The 25,639-nt window shown below is 36.4% G+C and overlaps 2 protein-coding genes across 3 annotated transcripts; both read right to left on the minus strand.

Moving 5' to 3' along the window:
• Positions 1-1,474: 1,474 nt before the first annotated feature.
• On the minus strand, positions 1,475-7,308 carry LOC139893058 (inositol 1,3,4-trisphosphate 5/6-kinase 4). The gene is made up of 12 exons (XM_071876192.1): positions 6,996-7,308; positions 6,607-6,642; positions 6,231-6,429; positions 5,613-5,713; positions 5,121-5,186; positions 4,835-5,028; positions 4,605-4,758; positions 4,400-4,513; positions 3,326-3,388; positions 2,864-3,009; positions 2,619-2,778; positions 1,475-1,777 (listed from the first exon to the last, which is right to left on the minus strand). Exons 1-12 carry the CDS (start codon positions 7,125-7,127, stop codon positions 1,634-1,636), a joined length of 1,509 nt encoding a protein of 502 aa, XP_071732293.1. The 5' UTR covers positions 7,128-7,308; the 3' UTR covers positions 1,475-1,633.
• Positions 7,309-8,666: 1,358 nt separating this feature from the next.
• On the minus strand, positions 8,667-13,048 carry LOC139893059 (TGACG-sequence-specific DNA-binding protein TGA-1A-like). Of its 2 annotated transcripts, none has more exons than XM_071876194.1 (9): positions 12,874-13,048; positions 12,067-12,308; positions 11,907-11,981; positions 11,565-11,624; positions 11,194-11,271; positions 11,054-11,117; positions 10,615-10,886; positions 9,753-9,980; positions 8,667-8,964 (listed from the first exon to the last, which is right to left on the minus strand). In XM_071876194.1, the coding sequence occupies exons 2-9, from the start codon at positions 12,220-12,222 to the stop codon at positions 8,809-8,811; spliced, it is 1,089 nt and encodes a 362-aa protein (XP_071732295.1). In that variant the 5' UTR covers positions 12,223-12,308; positions 12,874-13,048; the 3' UTR covers positions 8,667-8,808. The 2 variants fall into 2 exon arrangements, with proteins under 2 accessions (XP_071732295.1, XP_071732294.1); XM_071876193.1 differs by having other exon boundaries at positions 8,667-8,967.
• Between the last annotated feature and the right edge of the window lie 12,591 nt (positions 13,049-25,639).

The raw sequence follows: 25,639 nt of genomic DNA on the forward strand, positions 1-25,639 counted from the left end.
AACCAAAACCCTAGCCATAATCAATTAAAACTCGAAACTTAGAGTTAGAACTTACCGAGACTATCACCACGTAGCTAGAGTCACAAGGAACAACTTTAACACTTGCTCCAAAGATCAACCCTCAATCCTTCCTCTCCCAATCTCACCTTGAATCCAAATGGGTGTTAGAGTTTTGGGAGAGAAATTGAAAGAAAATGAAAAAGGAAAATGAATAAATGAACTAGTGGACCAGATTTAATGCACCCATCTGATCTATACGTCCATTTACTATTTTGCCCCTCAAAATCCTTTAATTTAAATAAAATCCGGGACCTGACCTGCAGGTCTGCCGCGGCGCGGCACTACTCGTCGCGGCGCGACGATGCACTAGGAAAATCATCCTGTTTAAGTTGATTTCTGATCTGGAGTTGCTTTGTGGGCCGCGGCGCGTACCCACTTGTCGCGGCGCGACATTGGGCTGCAACAGGCCCCTTCGACTAGTTAACACAATTCCGAGGTTTCCACAACTATACAACCCAAACGCTCACTCTAATACACGCCTAAACTCCAACCTTAAGTCTCGCACGACCCTTTAAGCGTGTACGGAAAAGCGGGGTGTTACAATAATACATCTTGTAAAATTTTGCAAAGACTCACGTGATGTTCTCTCTGAAATTTGTAAATATTCGTCAAATAGATCTGGTGAATCACCGTATGCTAGTTGACGAATGGCAGAAGTGACTTTTAAAATAGTAGATACTCCGAGAACATCACGTGCATCGGGAAGTTGTTGAAAATAAGTAAACCACTTTGGTGCATCAGGACGAGTAGAGTAAGAAAGTATACCTTCAATTATTTTTTCAAGAAGACTTTGTGACATTCAATAACACCGTTTGAAATATTCAGGGGGATACTTCGGATCTTGAACAAAATAATCTCTCATCAAACGATTGTGCGCTTCTACACGATCACGACGAATGTAGCGACGTTTTCGTCTTAAGCTTTGAGCCTCATTTTGTTCCTCGACCTCTCTACGTATTACCACGTTATTTCGATAAGCAAATATACTTTTCATTGCGTTAACCAAACTTTCTTCGTCGGAACTACTCATTTTTAAAGAAATATTATTATTTTGAGGATAGAATTTGGATTTGATTGTGGGAGTATATGTTTAGTAAAATGGATGTAAAATGATATGTGTTTGTGTTTGTATATGTGTTGTGTATATATAGCATATAAAAACAAAACAAAAAACAAAAAAATCCCAACGGTCAAAAACAGAGCCGTTAGAAGTGATTTTTTTTTTTTTTTTTTTTTTTTTTTTTTCAAAGACCCCAAACCGCGTCGCCATAGCGACTGACATGACCCCGACGGAAGATTGGAACGAGCATGGGGAGTGGGGCGACTGGGGACGGGGTGGGCGACTAGCTGGAGACGAGCTCCCACTCCGGTTGCTCTTATAATATAGACATTAAGCTATGCAATTTCACCAAAAATATATATCATGATAGATAATGGATTGGCAACTTTTTTATTGCAATTCTTGATGAGTACATGCTTTAACTTCTCAATCTCTTCAAGATCTTACAATATTTAACAACTATTCATATAAATGTAAAGACTTCGTATGAATATGCAGATAGATGAACAGCTTTTAGTGACCTACACCCTTTTTCAACTGATACTTCATCTTTATAGCATCCCAAAATGCAGGAATCGCAGTTTCATTAGGCACTTCTTTAAACGAAGGCAAATAATTTACATCCACGATAACATGATCACGTGTCCCCTCCTGAATCTGAAATGCAGATACGTATCACATCTAAGAAAAAAGGTAGACTTAAAGGAGGCCATATTGTGATACTGCAGTCGGCTTTGTCAAATATATAAATGGGTCGAACTGCGTTATGTTTAGTCTCTTAACGGGTCATATGGGTCAAGTTATAAAAAAGTAGTTAAAAGGTAACGGGTTAAAAATGGATAGAAGTGTCGGCCCAACCCAGCCCAACCTGTTTTAACCCACACTACTTTTCAAGGTAAACTAACCGCCAGTCTTACGAAAATTCCAAAAACGATGGCTAGTTTATATGATTGACTCGTTTCGGGCATATTGTAGTGTTTATCACTAGCAGTAATAATAAAAATACAACTGTTGGTAAATCTCTTTGTGATATGACCCGTTGACTTTTTGAACGATTAATCAGATGTTGACTAAGTTTGGCTTTTGACCGATTTTGACTGATTAATCCGATTTATCCCTGATTATTGGTGACCGATTAATCCACGATTTATGGTGAACGATTAACCGGATGTTGATCGATTAATCCCCGATTTATGGTAATCGGATGATGATCGATTAATCCCCGATTTATGGTAATCGGATGTTGATCGATTTATCCCGGTTGACCGAGGGTTGACCAGTTTTAACCGATTTTGATTAATCGGTTCTGACCTCTCCAGAAACAGAGTAATTTCGAGTTTTACAACACTTAGGCCCCGTTTGGCTCACAGTATCCAATGGGATTCCGACGGAATTAGAATTGAATTTAGACACGACGCGTGTCTAGATTCAATTCCAATTTCGCAGGAATCTCATTGGATTCCGTGAGCCAAACGGAGCCTTAGAGAAGGAGACTCACAACAACATCAAAGCCAAAGATGGTCAGATCAAGAATCCTTCTAAGGTAATTAGCAGCACTGGTAACAAGCCCGATATCGAGATCGTGCTGTTCAATTAACCGAGAACAATCTCCAATCTCTGAAGCCTTCTTGTTACCATGAATAGGGAGAGATTTCAAACTGTAATAAAACATGAATTTTTTTTAAAATAAATAAATTATCAAACAGATTTATCAGACAGGATGTTGAACATGAACTGGAGTACCTGTCAAAGAGTAAAGGCTTGAATCCATTTTTCTCAGATGAATTCTTCAAGATTTTGGCATTCGGCGTTGAATTCTTGATTGCATAAAATACCTTTTCCCCCAAAACATAGAACTTGAAAAGTGTAGATGAATGGTCCACATATTCCTGCAGTTTAGATTAAGATTCAGATTCAACTTGATTCGAAGTTAAGTAACGCTGACAAAACGAGCAGCTCAAGTGACTTAGCTAAAAGGTCAAGTTGGCGCAGGCCGCTGCAATGGCGGGTTTTTTAATAATTAATGCTTATATGATTATTGAAAAAAATTACAGAATGAAAACACCAAGATAACTTCTTGATCATAACACGATTTAAAAACAGTAAGAATTTGCATGCACATTAGGTGATTTTTAAGTTTCGACCCAACCGAATTGACCCGTTTCTTTTGAGCAAAAACAACTACTATTAAAATAAACTGCATACCTGCACAATAGCAGGAAGAGGGACACTCAAACCAACGAAATCTTCAGCTTTGAACACAATGGCCTGCGAAATAAACAGTAACATAAATAGGTCACAATGTTAGATATTCAAATAATGACCACTGGTTTTCGCTCATATTATTTGTCCGATTTTAAGTTAGGTTTTTTTTTTTTTTTTTTTTTTTTTTCCATGGCAAAAAAACGATAACATTAATAACGGATCCGAAGATCAACTCGTACAACCGATACAATAGAGTCCAAAACGAGCTAAAGCTAATACTGAACAGACCTAATCAAACGGCTCACCAACTTGGTGAGAAATCGCGTTTTACAAGGATTCAAAACCAACTAAAGCTAAAACAAAAGGAATCTAAAATACCAGTTATACTACACAAAGACAATTTAAAATAAGAACGCAAACCAACGGTGACATCGGGAGAACGCCGAACGCCACCACAACACACAAAGAACCCAGTAAACAGCGACGCCCCAACCGTCTAAAGAAGAGTCAAGATCACAAAAAGCCGCTTCCACCCCCGGATCTGAACCAGATCTCCAATAGGGAGATCGTCGCCTGGACCAAAACCGGAAGTGTCCCCGAGCCGGAAGAAACTCGCACGCAAACTCACGGTTAACACCACCCAACAGCACGACAGAGCCCAAAACCACCAGCACCACACCTAAAGCGGCCGGCAGACACCACCAACTGGGTGGTCGCCGGCCAACCGCCATCGGAGATGAAATCGGCCAGAGCATCAACGCCGACGAAGAGCAGAAAAAAGGAGGCGAAAAGGGACCAAGCAACCATAGCCACAACTACCACGAGAACGGTGGTAGAAAGTGGCTATAGTAGCCGGAAACCATCACCAGCCACCACAAAGGGATGCCGCCCACCGGAGAAAAAAGGCATGAAGGAGCAGGCAAAAAACTCCCCACCCAACCGCGAAAACGGCGGCCAAAATGGACGGCATCGGCCAGACCCACCTACCGGAAAAAAAACGAGAGAAAAGAGAAGAAAAAGCCGAGCCACCGTTGAGATGACGGTGGCCGGAAAACATTTGAAGGCAATAATTACCATACTGTGCGCATCAGCTACACCACACGCAACTTGCGGTTTTACAATACTTGGTAGGGATAATTTAGCTTCATGCAGCCTTGCTTCCATATTAAGATCCTCATAATTATCGACCTGAAAACAACTTCCACTTGTAATCTTGAATCAAAACAAATTTTCATGCAAACAAAACAAAATGATTGATATATTAAAAGATAAAAATGACCTTTAAAAAATAAGCCCCTCTGATTTTGTGTTGGCTTTCTGTTTTAAGATCCGATAATCCTAATAGGATTTCTTGAATTTTTAATCGATCCACAACCGGAAAAATGTTGTCTAACGGATCAATCACACAGCAATTTGGGAGTTCACCTAAACACCTGAAGTACGATTACAGCTATTTGAGCATATATACTTAAAATCAGAATAACTGGTAGTTTAATATTAGAACTTTACCTCTGTAATTCTAACATTCTGCTAGTGTAAATAATCTTACTAGAGGAATTGCTTCTCTCAATTGAGGAAATTTCATCGGTTGCTTTATGGATAACAATGTCAACTTTTTTCAGTTGAGATAGTATTGGGAGATCATATGTCAGTGGCAAAAATGTTAGCCCATTTTCGGTAGGTTTTAATGGAAATGCACCTCTCTGCAAATAAAAGATGATAGATTTATCTCTCAATACTATTTTAGTTAAGGGAAGTCAAAAATAAAAATTAAAAATAAAAGAAAAAATCTTACCTTTGCAAAATCTTCTTCTCGTGAAGGCTTCATAATATACCCCACAATCACGTTATCCTTACTTGACTGATTAAAAGCAAAGAAACTTTCTTGTAATAGATACTAACAAATTCTTTTTTGACATTTAATATGCTAAAACAAAGAACTTTAAAAATTATTTTATTTGTAGATGATACAAAAGGAAACTTATCAAAAGCGTTTATAAGTGATGAATACTAGTCATGAGATGTACACACATAAACACACATTTTTATAAAATTATGAAATCAAATGAGGACACAAAAAACACTGATGGGTCAACCCAACCCATTTTGATCCATTGGGACCATTACCCAATCTATTTCCCGCATCTTGTGACCTAAAAGATCAAATAATGAAGATTCATTCTTTACAAATACGTATCCACAGATTGCATGAACCTTTAAGAAAGATTAAAGCACCATAATGCACAGAAATTGTCATAAAAAATGTGTATATAGATGTTGTAGCTACCTGTTTATTCAACTCACAGATTGTTAAAGGCAGCTCTTCTAATTTCTCTACGAAAATCACAGTTGCATTCTTTCTCACTCCATCGGCATCACCATCAACATCTGACAGGTAGATCAATGGTCAAAGTCAAAGTTTTGAAAAGGAACACTTTCAAAAGTCAAAATGGGACAGTTATTTATATTGGGACGGAGGGAGTAATTATTAATGATTCAAAAACTTAAATCAAGTCAAGTGGGTCGAAAGTGGCATCCTAAATCAATTCAATCAACATTAGACCATCATTAAAAATAATACAACTTTCAATTAACATTTGACGAAACAACTTACATGAAATCTTTTTGACAAAAACTGTTTTGAGTTAACTAAACTCGTTTTGACCAGTTATCCAACCCACTCATTTTGCCACCTCTAGGTAAAAAGTATTAGCATATGGATATGTAAATAGAGTGTTGTTGATTAACAAGGTAAACACGTCAACATCACAATACTTAACAAATATCATAGAGGATCGACAACCGGCATTTATATTATGAGTTAATTAGAGGGATTTCAAATGATATCACAAAAAAATATAAATGTCTCCAACAAACTGACATTAATCGAAGTCTAGTTACTTACTCACAACAACATTCACCCATCCGAAACTATTTGATTTTGGAAAAATCCCTTCATACTTATTTGAAACCACGTGCAATATACTCCTGCCATTGTTCTGCCAAGCTCGAGAAACTGCATTTATAGTGTCATCGATACAAGATGGATTGTATACGAAATGCTTAAGTGAATATTCACAACTCAGCTTCTCGAGAAAGCTTGCCTGCAATAGATAATAATCGGTGTCCCCTAAGCTTGTTAACAACCAGACATAAGACATTATATACAAATTAAAAAACCGAGATATCATTCATATGCACAATATCCAAGAAATATCAAACTTAGCTTTGATTACTCTATACCAAGCTAAAATGTAGTAACATAATATTATGAATATTACCTTGACTTCTGAAAGACCAACTGCATAAGATAATCCCTGCAGATAAGGATAAATTACTGTTTAATGCGTTAGCTAACGGAAAATATGACATAGCAGTTTCGAGAAGAAAAAAAAAAAGATCCCCAAATTGTTTATTTAATTTTTTTTTTTTGTCGAACTCACTTCCTTTATATCATTTTTTATCTAACTCACTTCCTTTTTTGTTCGCCAGTTTAGAAAATATCTGCATTCATAGGCATGAGCTACATCTATTAACTGAAAGATCCAATTTTTTTATTTTCTTTTTAGTGAATTACACGAAATTAAATTAAAATAGATCGAAAGATACAGTTTTAACAACATTGTTAACTACGTATTAAAAATAAAATAAAATAAAAAAGTGAATTTACCGTGGGGATGTTGGAATAGCGAAGTTTTGTAAGTAACCAGTGAGCTCCAGGACGAAGTGACGTCGTTTCATTGGATTCCAATATTACTGAGCTGTCTACCAGAATACCTCCGACTTGATTACCGCCGGCCATCGGAATTTATTAACTAATGTAATTTAATTCAATTTAGAAAAATGTTGTTATTTATAAATTTCGTTGATTAACTTTTTATGTAATGATAATATTGAATTGAATGTGAATTGCAGCTGTTGCTGCCTACACTAGTGCCAATCGATGATCTCCATATAAGCTTTGATTCCATTCCTTAATAAACGCTTGGGACACTTTTCCCCTTTTATATGTTCGATACCTTTTGCACCGATCCTATTAAAAGTACACTAAAGATTTTGGTAAATGCACTTGTACGATAACAATTTGTACTATACAAATAATGATGACTTAGATGATGAATTTATTAAAAGTTTAATTAGAAATATCACTACCGAAAACAACCATAACAAAACTAAATACCACGAAAGTAGAATATGGAGAGTTAAAATGTAAACAATCATTCTCTTATTTTAAAATAAGACGAAGTCAATTCTCAACCCAGAGTTAAAATACTCGAGACTCAAGAGTAGAATAAAATTATTGCTTACATTATTATATTTATTTTAGATTTTAGATTTACTAATGTTTATGGGTACGTTTATATACTAACGAGTAACGGAACGGCCCGTGCATTGCTGCGGAAGCGTTTGGGTTGTGATTTTGTTAAGGAAACTAATTAATTCGGATAACATGTTAATGAAAGCGAACATAGACATTTTAGCAACATATCATAATTTGAATATTTTTTTGTTGACGGACACTTTTTGCATGACGACGGGAGTATCAAAATAACACAAAGTTTGTTTTTTTATCAATTCCAATTCCACCGAAATCTCACTGGATTCCGTGAGCCAAACGGGGTCTAAATGTAGAAGTGTAAAAGTATGAAAAGATTGTGTAAAAAATGTACAACGTTATAACACAAATTGTCATTATAGTTTTAGCCATTTCAAAAAATGTACAAAGTTATAACACAGTCATTATATTATATTATATTATACTTATAGCCATTTCCGACTTCAAATTTTAGTCGTTTCAAATGCAAGAATTGAATGAAATTTAATTCAAATGCCACTATACCAACCAAAAGAGGCATTATACTTTTAGCTATGAACGACTTAACCTATTTCACCGGTACCTTTTAGCTAGATTTCTTGATTTTAACCCATTTAGAGTACATAGTATAACACAAACAGCACGTTGATAAGTACTCCTATATGAATCAAAATTGTCAGATATCATTAATAAATTAGCAAACACCATGACCAACCACACCTACAGATAACTTCAGTAAATACTATTTTTACCTTTTGGCAAGCACATAAGTTTTCTCATATCAAGCTTTAGCATATGTATAGCAAAACCAAACAACTTCATTATGAATAACCAATCCTACTTTGTACAATGTTTAATCATGCAACAAACAATCGTCTGAAATAGACAATCTTCATATCCTGAATCCTGACCAAAAATTATCCGAATAAAAGATGAACTATACAAACATAAAAGACTAATAAAACTAGTTACACACTACATTAAACATGATGATGATGATGACGATGATGATGATGATGATGATGATAATGATCAATAGAATATATAACTCTTCATTGTGGAAGACTAATGAAAAACTGTCAAAATACAATTAGATGCTATAATTCCTTTTCTTTATACACAGTGCACAAGCATGTACCATTTGGGTGGGAGGTTTTCGACTGCAGAATTATGCCGTCGGTTCACAAGGCCGCGTGGCCCAAGCTGAACTCAGATCACGAAGGCGTTGGAAATACTCACCTAAAGAGATTAACCCCTGAGCAGACTGTCGGGTAGTTAGATAGCGTAGCGTCTGTTGTAAGGTTTCATGACGAACAAAATCCGCCTGCTAGTAATAAGCAACATGATTATTATCAAAAATGTATCTTGATGTTATTGTGCTGGTCAATGAGACTAAAGACATTAATAACTAATCAATTTTACATAAACATTGTTACATGTCTATGGGAAAGCACTAAACATGCCAAACTTAAGTACATACAGTGCAATTTCTGTAACTAGCATAGGCTTGCTTTGCGGTTGTAACAGATAAAGAATGTTCTCTCTAGGGAACTAAATGAATAACTTTTTGATTACATATGTCCACTTATAGGTGATGTAAATTCCATTACATGAACTGTGGTTGGCATAAAAGGATGACATAGTTGTGTGGCTGCTTTTTTTTTTTTTTTAAAAAAAAAAAGATAGCATATAACCTAAAAAATAGTAAGCAAGGTTGCAAAAATCACTACTTGAGGGTACTAGGTCAGGAATATTTAGGGAGTCCTCGGAAACTCGGGAGAACTCGGATGTTGACCAAGTTTGACTTCGACCGATTTTGAGCGATTTTGACCGCCAAGTTTAGACCGATTTTCCGATTAATCCCGACTTTGATCAAGTTTGACCGAGTACTCCTCGAGTTGCAAAAACCGAGTACTCGTCAAGTAATTCCGATTTCTGCTTTGTAAGCACTTTAAATAAAAAGTAAGTCACAGGTCATGTTTAGAAGAAGCACAAAAAGAAGTAAGCTGCATAATAAAGAAATAAAGCAAAAGTAGACAAACAAAAGATTGTTATTCAAGAAATAAAGCAAAAGTAGATAAACAAAAAGTTTGATCGTACATAACATATTACCTGTATAACAAGCCGTACTAGCTCTTCTAATTTTTCCATTGCATTATGCATCTCGTAACGACCTCCACCCAACGCTTGACTACACGCCACAGCCTCCGACAAAGTTTGCTGAAGTTTTTCCATTCCTTGTGACAACGAGTCTTCTGCTTGTTGACATGCTTGAGTTAGGTTATACAGATCATGTGATTGTTGGTCCAACAAGTTATATTGAAGCTGAGGTACAAGAACCTGCAGAAAAGTCAAAAAGTCAAACATCAGTGTTTAGCTATTTTTACAGGAATCTTACTTTTTGTCACTGCTGTCCCTACTAAAAAGATTCATTTGGTCATCGAACAATCAGAATTAACAAAGGTAATGTCTAATAGACTAGCACTCATGATAGGTACAAGTGGACATGCAACCGAAATAGAACTATGCTTACAACAGTTGGTTTTAGTTTTAATGGAAGTGGGAAAAACTTTATTGATTGATGGAATAAGCACTAACCGACCCACTGACAACAAAATAATGCAGGAGTCACGAAACCTAAGGAGATTCAACGCATACTGTAAAAAGATTATATTCACCCAATCAAGGTTGCAAAAAATCGCTACTACAGGATTACTCGATCAGGACCTTTTAGGGAGTACACGGATGTTGACCAAGTTTGACTTTGACTTATTTTGACCGATTTCCGAGCAATCCCGAGTTTTGGCCGAAATTTTTCCGGTTATCCGAGTTTTGACCAAGTTTGACCGAGTACTTGCCTAGTTGCAAAAACCGATTACTCGCCGAGTAATTTCGAGTTTTGCAACACTGCACCCAGTTAACATTTATTATTGAATTTCTTGTAACCAAAAGGAAGTCTTTTTAAGTCAAAAACCTTGAGAAGATCTGACGGTCGAAAGCCACCGATCCACAAGAAAAGGCGTTCAGTTGATGTTTTCCAAACACCTGATATGAGATAAAAGACGTCGGCCTTTGCTGCAGCTGCTTTGATGTTGAAGAGAATGGCATAGTGGTTCATGTTGTCCGTAATAAGCTTATCGATCTCCTCATCAGATAATGAAGAATGTAATGCTGCCTTTAAAGCGTTTGTTTTTTTATCTTGTTCTTCGACCCACTGCTCATACTCTATCTCGAATGCAGCAATTCCTGCAAGTGTAACTAAGATTCCTTTAGTTCCAACAACTTGATAAAAGATATTTATAGTAACTGAAGCTAAAAAACAAGAAAATAAAAGGATAAATGTATAAATGCCAACTTCAACAAGTTTGTAGCATTGAAACGTTTAAATTAGTGATGATTAGGATGACATATACCTGACTTTGCAGGTTTAGGAAAACGAAGGTGACTAGCATTGACTCCACCACTCATTAAAGCACACTGCAGACATGAACATTGGCTAAATAAATAGTATCATCAACAAAAATAAGATACTGAAAATTTATTATTTACTTACTTGTGCCCTAGTTTGTTCAAGTTCTTGTTCGAGATGATGCAGCTTCAAACGACTTGCTTCCAACTGCTGAACATAGGCCTAAAAGGCAAGATCCAAGGTTCACAAATAGGGTTGTTAGAATGAATAACTTTTATCCCGTGTTGATTGGCATTCTAAGGTTTATTTAGTTTTATCTTCGAAAATCATATTTATGTGACAGAATATATGTTTAGAGATTTATTTTATCAGTCAAGTTGAAAAAAATGGTCAACGTGAAAGCTTTATCAGCATTTTGGAAGAAATTAAAATTAAAAGTTCAGAAGCTAAAATAGAATGCAGTTTTGAGAATACTAGATTGAGAAGGCAATTGATTTCTATTTCAATATCCTTACCTTTTTCCGTAAACGACTTTTACGAGCTGCTTCGCGATTTTGTGCAAGACGCCTTAGAACCTGTAAAAGTAAATGGAAAGCTTGATTAATTGGTAACCAAATTAGCATAATAAAATCACATGAAATAAGATTATGATGCATTGTCATCAATCCAACAGTCTAGTAACTGCCAGGTCATCAGAAAATAATATGGTAATACGCAACCAACCTTACACCCAGAGATACACATTCGGTTGACATAACAATCACATAAGAATAAAAATGGTGATAAATATAAAACACTATTAACTACAGATATAAACAGAAAAGATACACTGTTTGCAGAGTAGCAATATCTTGTACCTTATTGACCGGTTTTGTTGCTTCTTGATCATACTGATTGAATGGTATATTTGTCGTGTGTGAAGTATCCTCCGACTAAAACGCAGCATACCGTACATAGTAAGTTTAGAAAAACGGTCAACGCTTACAAACAAAATGAGGATTTTTATCAAATGTCTACCTGGTTATCTAGCTTTGCATCCACCTCTAAAATCATCGTTGCAGCTGCATCCTGATAGAGGTTACCCTTAAAATCTCCCCACATGCTAAACGGATGCATCGTATCATATACATCCATCCTCTTCGAGTTGAGATACTGAGTGGATGAAGAATTCATATCGTATCACCAGGCGAACGTATATGCAACTCAGTGAGCTTAAACTTTAGCATAACGTCCGCACCAATAAAACAAAAATAGAAAACCTGAAAGCATAATCAACAATACATCTTTCATTTATACTAAAGAGAATCATAACTTTATAAGTGCAATAAGAAAAACAAAATAAAATAAAAAAAAAAAAAAAAAAAAGGAGGCACTACATATCAAACAGAATTCAAAAATTAGGTATTCATAAACTTTTTGTGATTAATGCAAAATCACATAATACAAAAACGAATTTGTTTAAATCTGTTGACTTAGCTTAGAACATACAACATATTCATATTCTTATTTATTATTTATTATGATTATGATAATATAATATATACAATACAAATACATCATAAATATTGATATGTTGTTCTTCAAATATAAATCAGCTAGAAGTCAAACTTTTCATCAGCTATCTGAAACAAGTCAGTCAGTATTCAAATAAAACTATCAAATTCTTATTGAAATTTTATTATATATATCAAAATGAAATTATTGCACTAAAATAATAAGTAAAACATATTAAAATCATCATAAATAAGCATGAATAGATAGTAATAAGTGTACCAAAACATCAAATTAAACAAATTCAAACACAAAAAACAGATTTGAACAAACCTGTATTGAGTATATGAAGATATTTGAACTGTGAGCTGAAGCGATAAAATAATTACGAAGCTGAAATGAATCTATTGAACAAAAACCTAAGTTGCGTCTATTGATTGACGAGATTAGAAGAATCGAATTCTAAGACCACAGCTCCTTCTGAAAAAACTAGTTTAATATACACACACTCATAGTTAGAGATACATTCTATGTGTGTTTATATTTGTTTATTTAATTTACTTTTATTTTTATTTTTATTTTTGTTTTTATTGCATAAATAAATTATTACTCTTATATTTTTATTTTATTGTGTCTGTCTGTAACAGATATTTTAATTTTACTAATCCGTCCCTTCGAATGAAAATGGTACCACATGATGTCACGAACTCATATAATAAATTTTATTATTTAAATAAAAAATAGGTTTTTTTTTTCTTTTTTCTTTTTTTTGACAGCGATTAGGATCAATTGAGGGGACTAAATCGCCCGTTGCGATCATCTCCCGTTTTGACTATGCCGATGCAGCGATAATAACCTCACCCTCAGCGCTGCCCGGGAGGAAATCTTGAAACCGATCCAAGGGCACGACCAAGTAAAACCCCCTCCCCTTTACCCCCAAACGATATGAGAAATGTGTCATTGGTGGATACTTCATGGTAGGGATGAAATTGTGTTTTTAATATGTAGCTAACGGGGGTCGAACTCCTGACCTCCCCTAAAAGAGGCAGGCTACCAACCGCTGCTAATGAACTTCAAATTTTTCTAATATCAGAATTTGTATTTAATATACATATAAACATGATAACCATTCAATTGAACCAATAAGTATTAAGTGCAATAACACATCGAAGAGGATTACTCTAAATTAGCATGAGTGGCTACTTGACCCAGTCAATGAGGTATTACAGCGGAACCGTACTTTTGATCCAGGCTAAGCGAATTAACTTTCTTCAGTAATGTGTTTTGTACATAACGTAATACTTAGCTTCAATATGTATGTAGGTCCGGTGAGTTTTTGGGCATTTCTGTTTATAGCCATTCTATCTTATGATAGATTTGGCCCATGGATATTTGGGTATTCCATTGTAGCCTATACATTCCTTTCCTCTGTATACTTTATATATATATATATATATATATATATATATATATATATATATATATATATATATATATATATATATATATATATATATACACGTCTGCTCTTAAAAATATGAATTTATTAAATGCGTCTTAACGTATGCTCCAGTAGATAGTTAACAAAACTCTTAAAAAAGTTAAGATATTTAATCATTTTTTTCAAACTTTAATAATATGCATCACATTAATTCTTATTAACTATCCCACTAACCTTAATGTACTTTTTTACAAAAGTTTTTCTTAAGCTAGCCAGTTTGTCATAATAGTTATTATTAGAAAATTCATTAAATTAATTACAGGTTAAATTTAATTTTCTTATCATTGTTTACACTTAAAATACTATTCTTCACAACAACGCCAAGCACCCTCGATAGTTCACTCTTGCATTTAACTTCTCTCCTTCACATCATCATAACCCTTTCAGTATCACTTCACTAGACTCTTAATATCATTGACTATAATCTCCAACTTTTCACTATTTAAATACATTATATTTAAACAAAACATATATAACTCAAATCCTCATTTATAACTCTAATTATCGTGAACAAATATTGGTGTCAAATATAAATAAGAAAGTTCAGTATTAAAAAGGAATAATTATACTTTTACAATCAAAAACCGAGTTTATAAAATTTAATATACTAAGTTTAAATGTAACCCTTAGAGCTACGTTTAGCATTGTCCATAAATAAATTCAAGACATTAATTAGAAATACGAACACCAAGGGATAGCTTAGTGGTAGGAGGCTTGAAAATCTCTACTGGAGACTCAAGTTGAATCCCTATAAACTACAACTTTAAGGCTTTGTCATTCAAAATCAAGAAATGGAATACATATTCCGCATCTTCAAATTTGGGTGGCGGTTGTGGCAAAGATTTTTTTAGTGATTTGTGATAATAGGAATAAGCATTTGTTCTTCAACTTGGAAAGTTTTGATTGATCGTTGTGTTAAGCACCATAAACGTCTTGCTCATATCGCCGACTCTCGTTCTTCTTGTTGGGTTTTACAATTTTTTTTTGTTGGATTTCATAGTGGACATTGTCGGAGAGTAACTTGACAAATAACATACTATGAACCCGAACATTTCTGGCTTTTTCGGCTAAGACCATGTGATATCGGCTAAAAAGTCACGTTTTTACCCCCGATATTGAGTCCCAAAAGCATAAAGTTCAAAGCTTTGTCGGCAAAATAATCACTTTTTCGGTTAAACTTGTAGGCAAAGTAATTACAAAGACGATGCAAAAAGAATCAAGAGAAACGGAGCTAAAACGAAGATTCTAGAGCGAAAACGGTGAAAGACAAGAAATCAAGTTACGATCCAGGAAATCAAGGCTGACCAGCCTGGAAACGGCCTGCCATATAAGTGCCACCACACAGCCACCATACGGCCTGCCTTGCATACGGTCTGCCAAAAACGGGCTGCCATACGCCCTGCCATACGCCCTGCCAGGCGTATGCTGGCAAATTTCAAGTCTATTTAATGGGTCTTTGTCATTCATTTCAAGACACACCTCTCTTCACTCTCTCACTACAATACACTTTCTCCCACCAGAGCTTTCAAGGACTTCTCACCTCCGAGCGGGAAATTAAGTACCCGGAGGCGAACGCCGAAGATTGTAATAGGAGCGGGCTAGAGGTTGTCAGCACTTGTAATGGTCCAGATCTCGTCTGTAAACAGTGAACGCTCTCCTTAATTTAATAAAGTTATTATCTTGAGTTGATTTCATCTTACATGATTATCTATCTGTTACAATTGTTTATTATGTGTTGAATATTTTATCTGAAACTTATCATATTGTTATGCTGAAACCTTGACGGTTTAAAAGTTTAATTTACGGATCACCCTTTCCGCTTATTCACGTGGCTATAACCTAGTATTAGGACCTGATCAACCCTAGGATACGAGGTAAGTAGTTATGTGTGCTTAACGTCACCATAGGGATATAGTACCTACGTATGAATAACCATTTGTTCATCATAGAAGAGCTGCCCATTTAGATTGTGGTTAGAGTTAGCAATAGAGAGTTCAGTGAACACTAGCTTACTCAGAAGCATGATTCGCGTCAGAAGCAATGTTCTTGAGATATTGTAAGATGATCCGGGGTTGAATAAGTGATCGCAAAAGGAGAGACTTTTATCCCAATTAGCAGTACCTTAGGATATCTAAGATTGCAGATCTGTTAATGTTCAGGCATAGCATAGTGATTTAGTGGTAGGATATTGCTTTAGTTAGACCAACTAGGATTAAGAAAAGCTGAGACGTTCCTTTATTGGGTAAACCACTTTGTTCATGTACCTAGGATTCCATCCATAATGCATTGAATGCCATGGATTATTATTAGTAAGTATTTAGTTGGATTGTATGCTTGATTACCTTCAAAACGGCATATCATATGTGTGAATTGGTTTCCCGAAACTCAAAATGCGATTGATGAACTTGAAACTTTGAAAATGGACTTTTATTGTTCGCTTGATGAGATTTCGGCTATTGTAAATGATGTTATTGTTGGACCATAAGTGCTTAGTTGTATTCCTCGTCAAAATACCTTTCCAACGATATATGATAGGCATTATAAGTGTTTGCGGGTCAATTGTTGTGTTAGAATTGATTTTGGCTCGTGCATACTTGGGAAAAACAGAAACAGACCTGCACAGATGGTGGCGCGGCGCGCCCCATCCCCGCGCGGCGCGCAGATGTGCCTGGTCAGATTCTGACCTCCTCGTCCCATTTCACGTGAAATGTTTGATGACCTACGGACCTCCGATTCACATGAAACTTGTTTTAATACACTTGTATATGAATAATTAGCATAGAAAAATAGTCCGGGACCCGACCCGAACGTGTTGACTTTTTTCGTTGACTTTGACCGACCAAAGTTTGACTTTTTGTCAAACTTAACCAAATGATTTTGCAACCTTCCTAACTTGTTTATATACTTGTATCTTGCATGAAACTTGACAATTTGATTTCACATGCTAAATAATCGAGTCGTAACGAGCCATAGGACTAATTGAACATCTTTGACCTATCGTGTTTACCGTTATTGATACGACCTATTTGTTTAGGTCAAGACTAGCACTATCCTTCGCACACGTTATTTTGTGAAGTACTTTTCGCACGTGCACTCAAGGTGAGATCATAGTCCCACTTTTACTCTTTTTGAACTTACATTTGGGATGAGAAAACATAAACATTTCTTTTACTAAGTGAACACAAGTACAGGAAAACAAACATTCTACATACGAGTTTAGAACAAAATCCTCAATTCGATTATCATTAGTTACACTTGCCGGGTGTAAGCGAGAACTTATGTTGTATGGATCCATATGGGTTTGACAAACCCTCATTCAAACGGTTCGCTACCGTTTACGAATGAAATATATTTTCGAGAAACAGTGTATGTTCTAGCACTAAGTGATGGGGTTCAACGGAAGGAAACGTTAAGCATTGATAATTGGGTGCTCGTGAAACAAACTTTTGGAATGTATTACTATTATTTCATTGATGCAAATCTTGTGGTTCACTTGTACTTACTTACTTAAACCTATGATTTCACCAACGTTTTCGTTGACAGATTTCTATGTTTTTCTCAGGTCCTTGAACGATACATGATACATGCTTCCGCTCATTATTTTGATACTTGCATTGGATGTCGAGTATACATGCATACATGGAGCGTCTTTTGGATACTTTTAAATTGTGTCGCATAAGTTTCATTTGTACTTAAAACTTTGTATCGTAACTTGTAGTGGAACTATCCTTGTAAAACTTGAACAACCTTTACATTTGAAATGAATGCGACATATCTTTTGGTCAAACGTTGTTTTAAAGACTTATGACCACGTAACGGGACCTAAGTAGACGGCGCCGTCAATGACGATTTGGTCGGGTCGCTACATGGTAGACTCCAATCAAGTAATCAAAGAGTGCGGAAGCATGTAACAAATAGCCATGTGAAAACCTGAGAAAACATAGAAGAATCTGTCAACGCAAAAACGTTGGTGAAATCATAGGTTTGAGTAAGTGAGTAAAAGTAAAGTAAGTCGAACCACAAGATTTGCAAAGTTGAATAATAGTACATTCTAAAAGTTAATATTCACGAGCACCCAATTATCAAAGCTTAACATTCCGTCCGTTGTATACCCCATCCATAGTGCTAGAACAAACACTGATTCTCGAAAATATATTTCATCCGTAGACGGTAGCGAACCGTCAAAGATGAGGGTTGTCAAACCCATATGGCCATATAACATAAGTTCTCGCTTACACCATCTGATGTAACTAATGATAATCGGATTGAGGATTTTCGTTCTAAACTCGTATGTAGAATGTTTGTTTTCCCGTTCTTGTGTTCACTTAGTTCAAAAGAATCGTTTATGTTTTCTCATCCCAAAAGTAAGTTCAAAAGAGTAAAAAGTGGGACTATGATCTCACCTCGAGTGCACGAGTATAAAAGTACTTCGCAAAGTAAACGTGTGCATGAAAGTTGCTTAGCCTTGACCTAAACAAGTAAGTTATATCAATTAATCGGTTACGACACAAGGTCGGGTGGAATGTGTTCAATTAGTCCTATGGCTCGTTACGACTCGATTAATATAGCATGTGAATCAATTTGTCAAGTTTCATGCACGATACAAGTAGTTAAGTATGTTAGAACGATTGTATAATCGTTTGGTTAAGTTTGACTAAAAGTCAAACTTGGTCAAAGTCAAAGTCAACGGGGTCGGGTCGGGTGTCCGACAATTTTCTCATGATGAGAAGTCATATACGAGCATAATAGTCAAGTTTCATGGTAAACGGGGTTATAGTAAAGCGGGAAACATTTTTGTGACATGAAAAACAAAGACAAAATGAGCTGGGCAGATGCGCGGCGCGCTATGGGTTGCGCGGCGCGCACCCAAGTGTAAATCCTGGTCAGAACTTAACCACGAAGGCAAACATCTGGGATTTCTAATTCTGCGCGGCGCGCGGGTATATGCGCGGCGCGCAATACCTGGGAAACATGCAGTTTGCAGAAAAATGGTCCAAGTCACGAACCAAAATACAATTTAACACATCTCATGCACCGAAAACACTTAGAACATGTATCTTATACCATCGGAAAGGTATTTTGACAAGGAAAACATCTAAATGCATTTCATCAATCAAACTTCCACTTACAACAACCAAAAACCGCAATTAAACATTCATAATCAAAGTTCAAGTTCCAAAAACGCATTTTATGATTCGGGCAACCAATTTACATGTATGTTATGCCGTTTCGAAGGTAATCAAACACACATTGCAACAAAACACTTAACAACAATATCTCATAGCATTTGACGCATCAAAAGTTCATGTAAAGCTTATCAAACCCTAATCCAAGTTCACAAAATCACCAATCATGTTCTTGGAGTTTCCTTAATCAACCTATACATCAAAACGAAGCTAATGATACTAGTAACACTTTTAAAACATGCACTTTAACAATCTAACAACATTTGATCATCCAAAATCAAGGATTTAGCAAGTAATTTTCATATTGAACTAGTTACACCAAAAACAACGAATCGAGCATACAAATTACATACACGACATCACAATGAGCCATAGACACTAATTAACAACTTTATAACTCAAAAATCTCAAGAACACATAAAATTAGTGATTTTAGAAAGTTACCCAAATGAGATGAAGTTGGTATCAAATCGAAGAGGATGAAGAGAGGATTCCAAATATGTATTTTGTTTTGATGTTTGCTTCTCCAATCGGATTTAGATGATGATTTTATGTTTGAGGGTTTTGAGTTCAAAAATGGGAAGTAGAGAGAAAGAGGAGGATGAAGGTGGGAGGTGGAGATGAAATGAATGGATGTGGTAAGTGGGTTGACTAGTTGACCTAGTCAACTAGTTTGCCCATTTGGCAATCTCGGTCCCTCGAGTTTCAAAGCGGTTGCGGGAATTAACCCAACGAATATTTTAAAAACGTTCGAGTAACGGATGACTTTATAATTAAATAACGAGGATATTATGAACGTTAGTTAACGAAAGATGCCAAATTAAATGACGAAAGATATTATTAAAAAAAAAGACGGTGTTAAAATAAATTTAACGGAAAAACGCGGGATGTTACATTATCCACACCTCAAAAGAAATTTCGTCCCGAAATTTAGTTGAAAGTAGTAGTCGTTGAATCTTCCTCGAGATCTTGTGTTGCCAATTCTACGAATGAGGGAGAAGTACGTCCTAGGGTAATTCAACGAACTTGACGGTCGGGATCATATGTTGTTTACGGTTTGGTTTCATGATTCATGGTTTCAACCGGTCCCCCCAGGAAGTGAAGTGTACCATCGATAGTAAGCTCATCGAAAGGAATAACAAGTTCTTGTTGGCAAGACACGTCCTTAGGTTTTATATAGAATGTAGAATGACGGGGGCTCAAATGAGTCGGAAAATAAATCTAAACGGTTAGCAACGGGTCCAAAACACCCCAAGAATTCAAAAGGATTAAAATATCGCGGATTTAGCTTTCTACGTTTTCCGAAACGGATTACACCTCCTCAAGGTGCGACTTTTAAAGTGACGCAGTTACCCACTTGGAATTCGAGAGGTTCACGTCTAACATCGGCATAGTTCTTTTGGCGACTACGATCCGCCTTGAGCCTTTCTTGGAATTGAAAAAAATTTTTCCGGTTGTTTCATGAATGATTTCGGGTCCGGTGGTTCGCTTGTCACCTACTTCGGTTCAACAAATTAAGAAAACGACGATTACGGCTATACGGGTCCTCGAAAAGTGTGACGTTAAGACTTGAATGATAACCATCGTTGTAAGAGAATTTGGTTAAAGGCAAAAACTTTTCTCAAGTAAATTTGAAGTTGATAACACAAATTCGTATTACGGTTTCCAAGGTTTGAATCGTATGTTTGCTCGGTCCGTCGGGTTTTGGATGGTACGCGGTACTCATGTCTAAACGTGGTCCCGAGACTTTTTGTGAGGCACTCCAAAATCTAGAAGTGAAACGAGGATCTCGGTCCGAAACGGAGTACATTCCGTAAGGTATATTTGAACAAGTTTGTTAGGACAAGTTTCTCAAGAAAATTTGCGTCGCGAAAGATTTATCAGTTTCCAAAAACGTTCGTCGGGGCAAGTTCTCATCGGTTTCTGGAAAAAAAACGTTCGTCGGGACTATTCACCCTCGAGGTGAATACTAGTATAACGTGGAGAGTCTCTCCCTCCATTGAGAGTTTAGAGTAAAGATTTCCTGAACCGGAAGTACGAGTGTGATGAGAGAGAAGTTTCCGCCTCGGTGCGAGCATAACGAGTAAATCGTAATTAGTCAATAAGACTGTGCGAGGACGAGATAGTATACATGTGTAACATACGGTTGAAGTCGAGAGGAATCGGTAATTCATTCGGAAGCATAAGTATAGTTCGACAAAAGTCGAAGGGGTGTCCCGGTATGGTTGTTATCAATATTCTCGGAGTTTTCGGATGTCCAAACATGAAAAGATGAAGTCATGTACATGGCACATGGTGGTGTTTAGGTTGATCGAGTCTAACCACCATCACGCGTCACTAGAACTTTGGTATGTCTTACCGTAATATAACCACGTTGATCGAGTGTCGTTATATTACGCTAACTCATACCTCCATCCCCACATCACTCTATAGATTCAAGTTCGTGTAATCGCGAAGTTTAAAATAAACAAAGTGTAACGACGTCTCTAACGTGACTCGTATTGAATCGAAAGAATTAGTGCAACTATAAAGAAGCGTTCCCCGAGGGAAGTGTATAAATGATTGTTCACGTCAATGTGGTTCGAGTCAGACAATAAGGTATTCAGGTATGAAAAGAGTAACGAGTCATGATAACGAGTAGCACGCAACCGTAGTGATAAATGTTGATGACGATACTCACCTAGAGTAGTGATGGTAGTAACACCAAAAAGTAGATAGTAAGAAACACCAGTGGGAAACCGATAGTAAGTTGAAACGGTGGCAAATAACAATCCGAGAGACAGAGTTCCCGAACAAGTGTGACTAATGAAGTCGTCGTCATCCATACGTGTATGAATCATGAATTTACGTGTGTTACCAAAAAGTGGCGGAATACGAGTTCGTATGATGAAGGTTGGGTACCATTAAAAAGTTTGCCTAAGAATGATTCAAGTATAATGCACAAGTAGTCAAGTAAGTGCTATCTATAGCAAATGTATGTCAGAATGCAAATGCTAACTATCCGGTTGTAGTCTAGACTCACTAATGCGTCCTAACGACTCTGTTAGACACACTAATGCACGTCCTAGTTCCCTACAACCAACGCTCTGATACCACTTGTAACGACCCGACCAAAACCGTTATTGACGGCGTCGTTAACTTAGGTCCCGTTGCGTGGTCGTAGTCCCTATATGAGACTCGTTTGACCAAAATTATGTCGCGTTCATTTGAAAGGTACAAAGTTTAGTTTAACAAACGGATCGACAATAAGTTTAAGTTTACAAAGTTATAAAGTATGAATGAAATAACTTGCGACATAATTAGTTTGAAACCACAGTTGCTATAAATAGCGTAAGTAAGTAGACAAAAGTTTGAATCCAAAAATGCTATCCCTAGCGTATGCATGCATGGTAGACTCCAATCAAGTAATCAAAGAGTGCGGAAGCATGTAACAAATAGCCATGTGAAAACCTGAGAAAACATAGAAGAATCTGTCAACGCAAAAACGTTGGTGAAATCATAGGTTTGAGTAAGTGAGTAAAAGTAAAGTAAGTCGAACCACAAGATTTGCAAAGTTGAATAATAGTACATTCTAAAAGTTAATATTCACGAGCACCCAATTATCAAAGCTTAACATTCCGTCCGTTGTATACCCCATCCATAGTGCTAGAACAAACACTGATTCTCGAAAATATATTTCATCCGTAGACGGTAGCGAACCGTCAAAGATGAGGGTTGTCAAACCCATATGGCCATATAACATAAGTTCTCGCTTACACCATCTGATGTAACTAATGATAATCGGATTGAGGATTTTCGTTCTAAACTCGTATGTAGAATGTTTGTTTTCCCGTTCTTGTGTTCACTTAGTTCAAAAGAATCGTTTATGTTTTCTCATCCCAAAAGTAAGTTCAAAAGAGTAAAAAGTGGGACTATGATCTCACCTCGAGTGCACGAGTATAAAAGTACTTCGCAAAGTAAACGTGTGCATGAAAGTTGCTTAGCCTTGACCTAAACAAGTAAGTTATATCAATTAACCGGTTACGACACAAGGTCGGGTGGAATGTGTTCAATTAGTCCTATGGCTCGTTACGACTCGATTAATATAGCATGTGAATCAATTTGTCAAGTTTCATGCACGATACAAGTAGTTAAGTATGTTAGAACGATTGTATAATCGTTTGGTTAAGTTTGACTAAAAGTCAAACTTGGTCAAAGTCAAAGTCAACGGGGTCGGGTCGGGTGTCCGACAATTTTCTCATGATGAGAAGTCATATACGAGCATAATAGTCAAGTTTCATGGTAAACGGGGTTATAGTAAAGCGGGAAACATTTTTGTGACATGAAAAACAAAGACAAAATGAGCTGGGCAGATGCGCGCGCGCTATGGGTTGCGCGGCGCGCACCCAAGTGTAAATCCTGGTCAGAACTTAACCACGAAGGCAAACATCTGGGATTTCTAATTCTGCGCGGCCCGCGGGTATATGCGCGGCGCGCAATACCTGGGAAACATGCAGTTTGCAGAAAAATGGTCCAAGTCACGAACCAAAATACAATTTAACACATCTCATGCACCGAAAACACTTAGAACATGTATCTTATACCATCGGAAAGGTATTTTGACAAGGAAAACATCTAAATGCATTTCATCAATCAAACTTCCACTTACAACAACCAAAAACCGCAATTAAACATTCATAATCAAAGTTCAAGTTCCAAAAACGCATTTTATGATTCGGGCAACCAATTTACATGTATGTTATGCCGTTTCGAAGGTAATCAAACACACATTGCAACAAAACACTTAACAACAATATCTCATAGCATTTGACGCATCAAAAGTTCATGTAAAGCTTATCAAACCCTAATCCAAGTTCACAAAATCACCAATCATGTTCTTGGAGTTTCCTTAATCAACCTATACATCAAAACGAAGCTAATGATACTAGTAACACTTTTAAAACATGCACTTTAACAATCTAACAACATTTGATCATCCAAAATCAAGGATTTAGCAAGTAATTTTCATATTGAACTAGTTACACCAAAAACAACGAATCGAGCATACAAATTACATACACGACATCACAATGAGCCATAGACACTAATTAACAACTTTATAACTCAAAAATCTCAAGAACACATAAAATTAGTGATTTTAGAAAGTTACCCAAATGAGATGAAGTTGGTATCAAATCGAAGAGGATGAAGAGAGGATTCCAAATATGTATTTTGTTTTGATGTTTGCTTCTCCAATCGGATTTAGATGATGATTTTATGTTTGAGGGTTTTGAGTTCAAAAATGGGAAGTAGAGAGAAAGAGGAGGATGAAGGTGGGAGGTGGAGATGAAATGAATGGATGTGGTAAGTGGGTTGACTAGTTGACCTAGTCAACTAGTTTGCCCATTTGGCAATCTCGGTCCCTCGAGTTTCAAAGCGGTTGCGGGAATTAACCCAACGAATATTTTAAAAACGTTCGAGTAAAGGATGACTTTATAATTAAATAACGAGGATATTATGAACGTTAGTTAACGAAAGATGCCAAATTAAATGACGAAAGATATTATTAAAAAAAAAGACGGTGTTAAAATAAATTTAACGGAAAAACGCGGGATGTTACAGGTGAGTTATAGCTTGGAACCCCAGCTAAATATAAATGATAAAACAACCCACTACTTGCCCTCGTGGTAGCTGATTCTGACGTGCCGCGGCCTAACGACACCGCGAAAATAAAACCGTCCGTTTCGGCCATATCACGAGAGTAAGTAGAGTTTTTGGCGCTGCTGCCGGGGAGCTTATTTTCTGTCTGTTAAGGTAATCGCTGATTCTATCAAGATATCCGAGATTCTTGAGTGGTGTCTAAGAAAGACAATTATACACGGACTTAGTTATTGGATTTTTCGAACAGTCTCCAATTATATTGGAACCAAAAGGATCCTGCCTCTCCGTTGTCTGCCTGGCCACTTGTTTCAAAAGATAAATTAACAAGAATCACACATGCTTAACGAGCAGAGAGTTTGTCGGTATAGGATATAAAGTCGCCATTATAATAAACCCTTTTCAAATTATAAAAACAAAATATTAATTATGGTTTTAATTTCTGTAGTTTCCAGTTCAAACTTAACTGACTACGAAGAAAGTGCGAATGGCAGTTGCTCTCCCACAACTTCGAAAACCGGCGAAGTTTTCCTTTATAAACCTAAAACAAATCTAAACCCTGACGAATCTCATCAAGACTTAGTTCTTGATTCTTGTGGTCCAAGAAGCCGGATAATATCATCTGACTTGGAGATTTCATTGCTTTTGGACAAGTTTTACTCAAATACACCAGGATTCGACCCTCTTCACGATCCAAAAGGGAGGCTCAGTCTTAACGAACTCCTGATTATGGAAGATGAGATAAGGGAAGAATATCCAACTATTTTCAACTATC

This window comes from Rutidosis leptorrhynchoides, chromosome 2, assembly GCF_046630445.1.
Source record: "Rutidosis leptorrhynchoides isolate AG116_Rl617_1_P2 chromosome 2, CSIRO_AGI_Rlap_v1, whole genome shotgun sequence".
NCBI classification, from domain to species: Eukaryota; Viridiplantae; Streptophyta; class Magnoliopsida; order Asterales; family Asteraceae; genus Rutidosis; species Rutidosis leptorrhynchoides.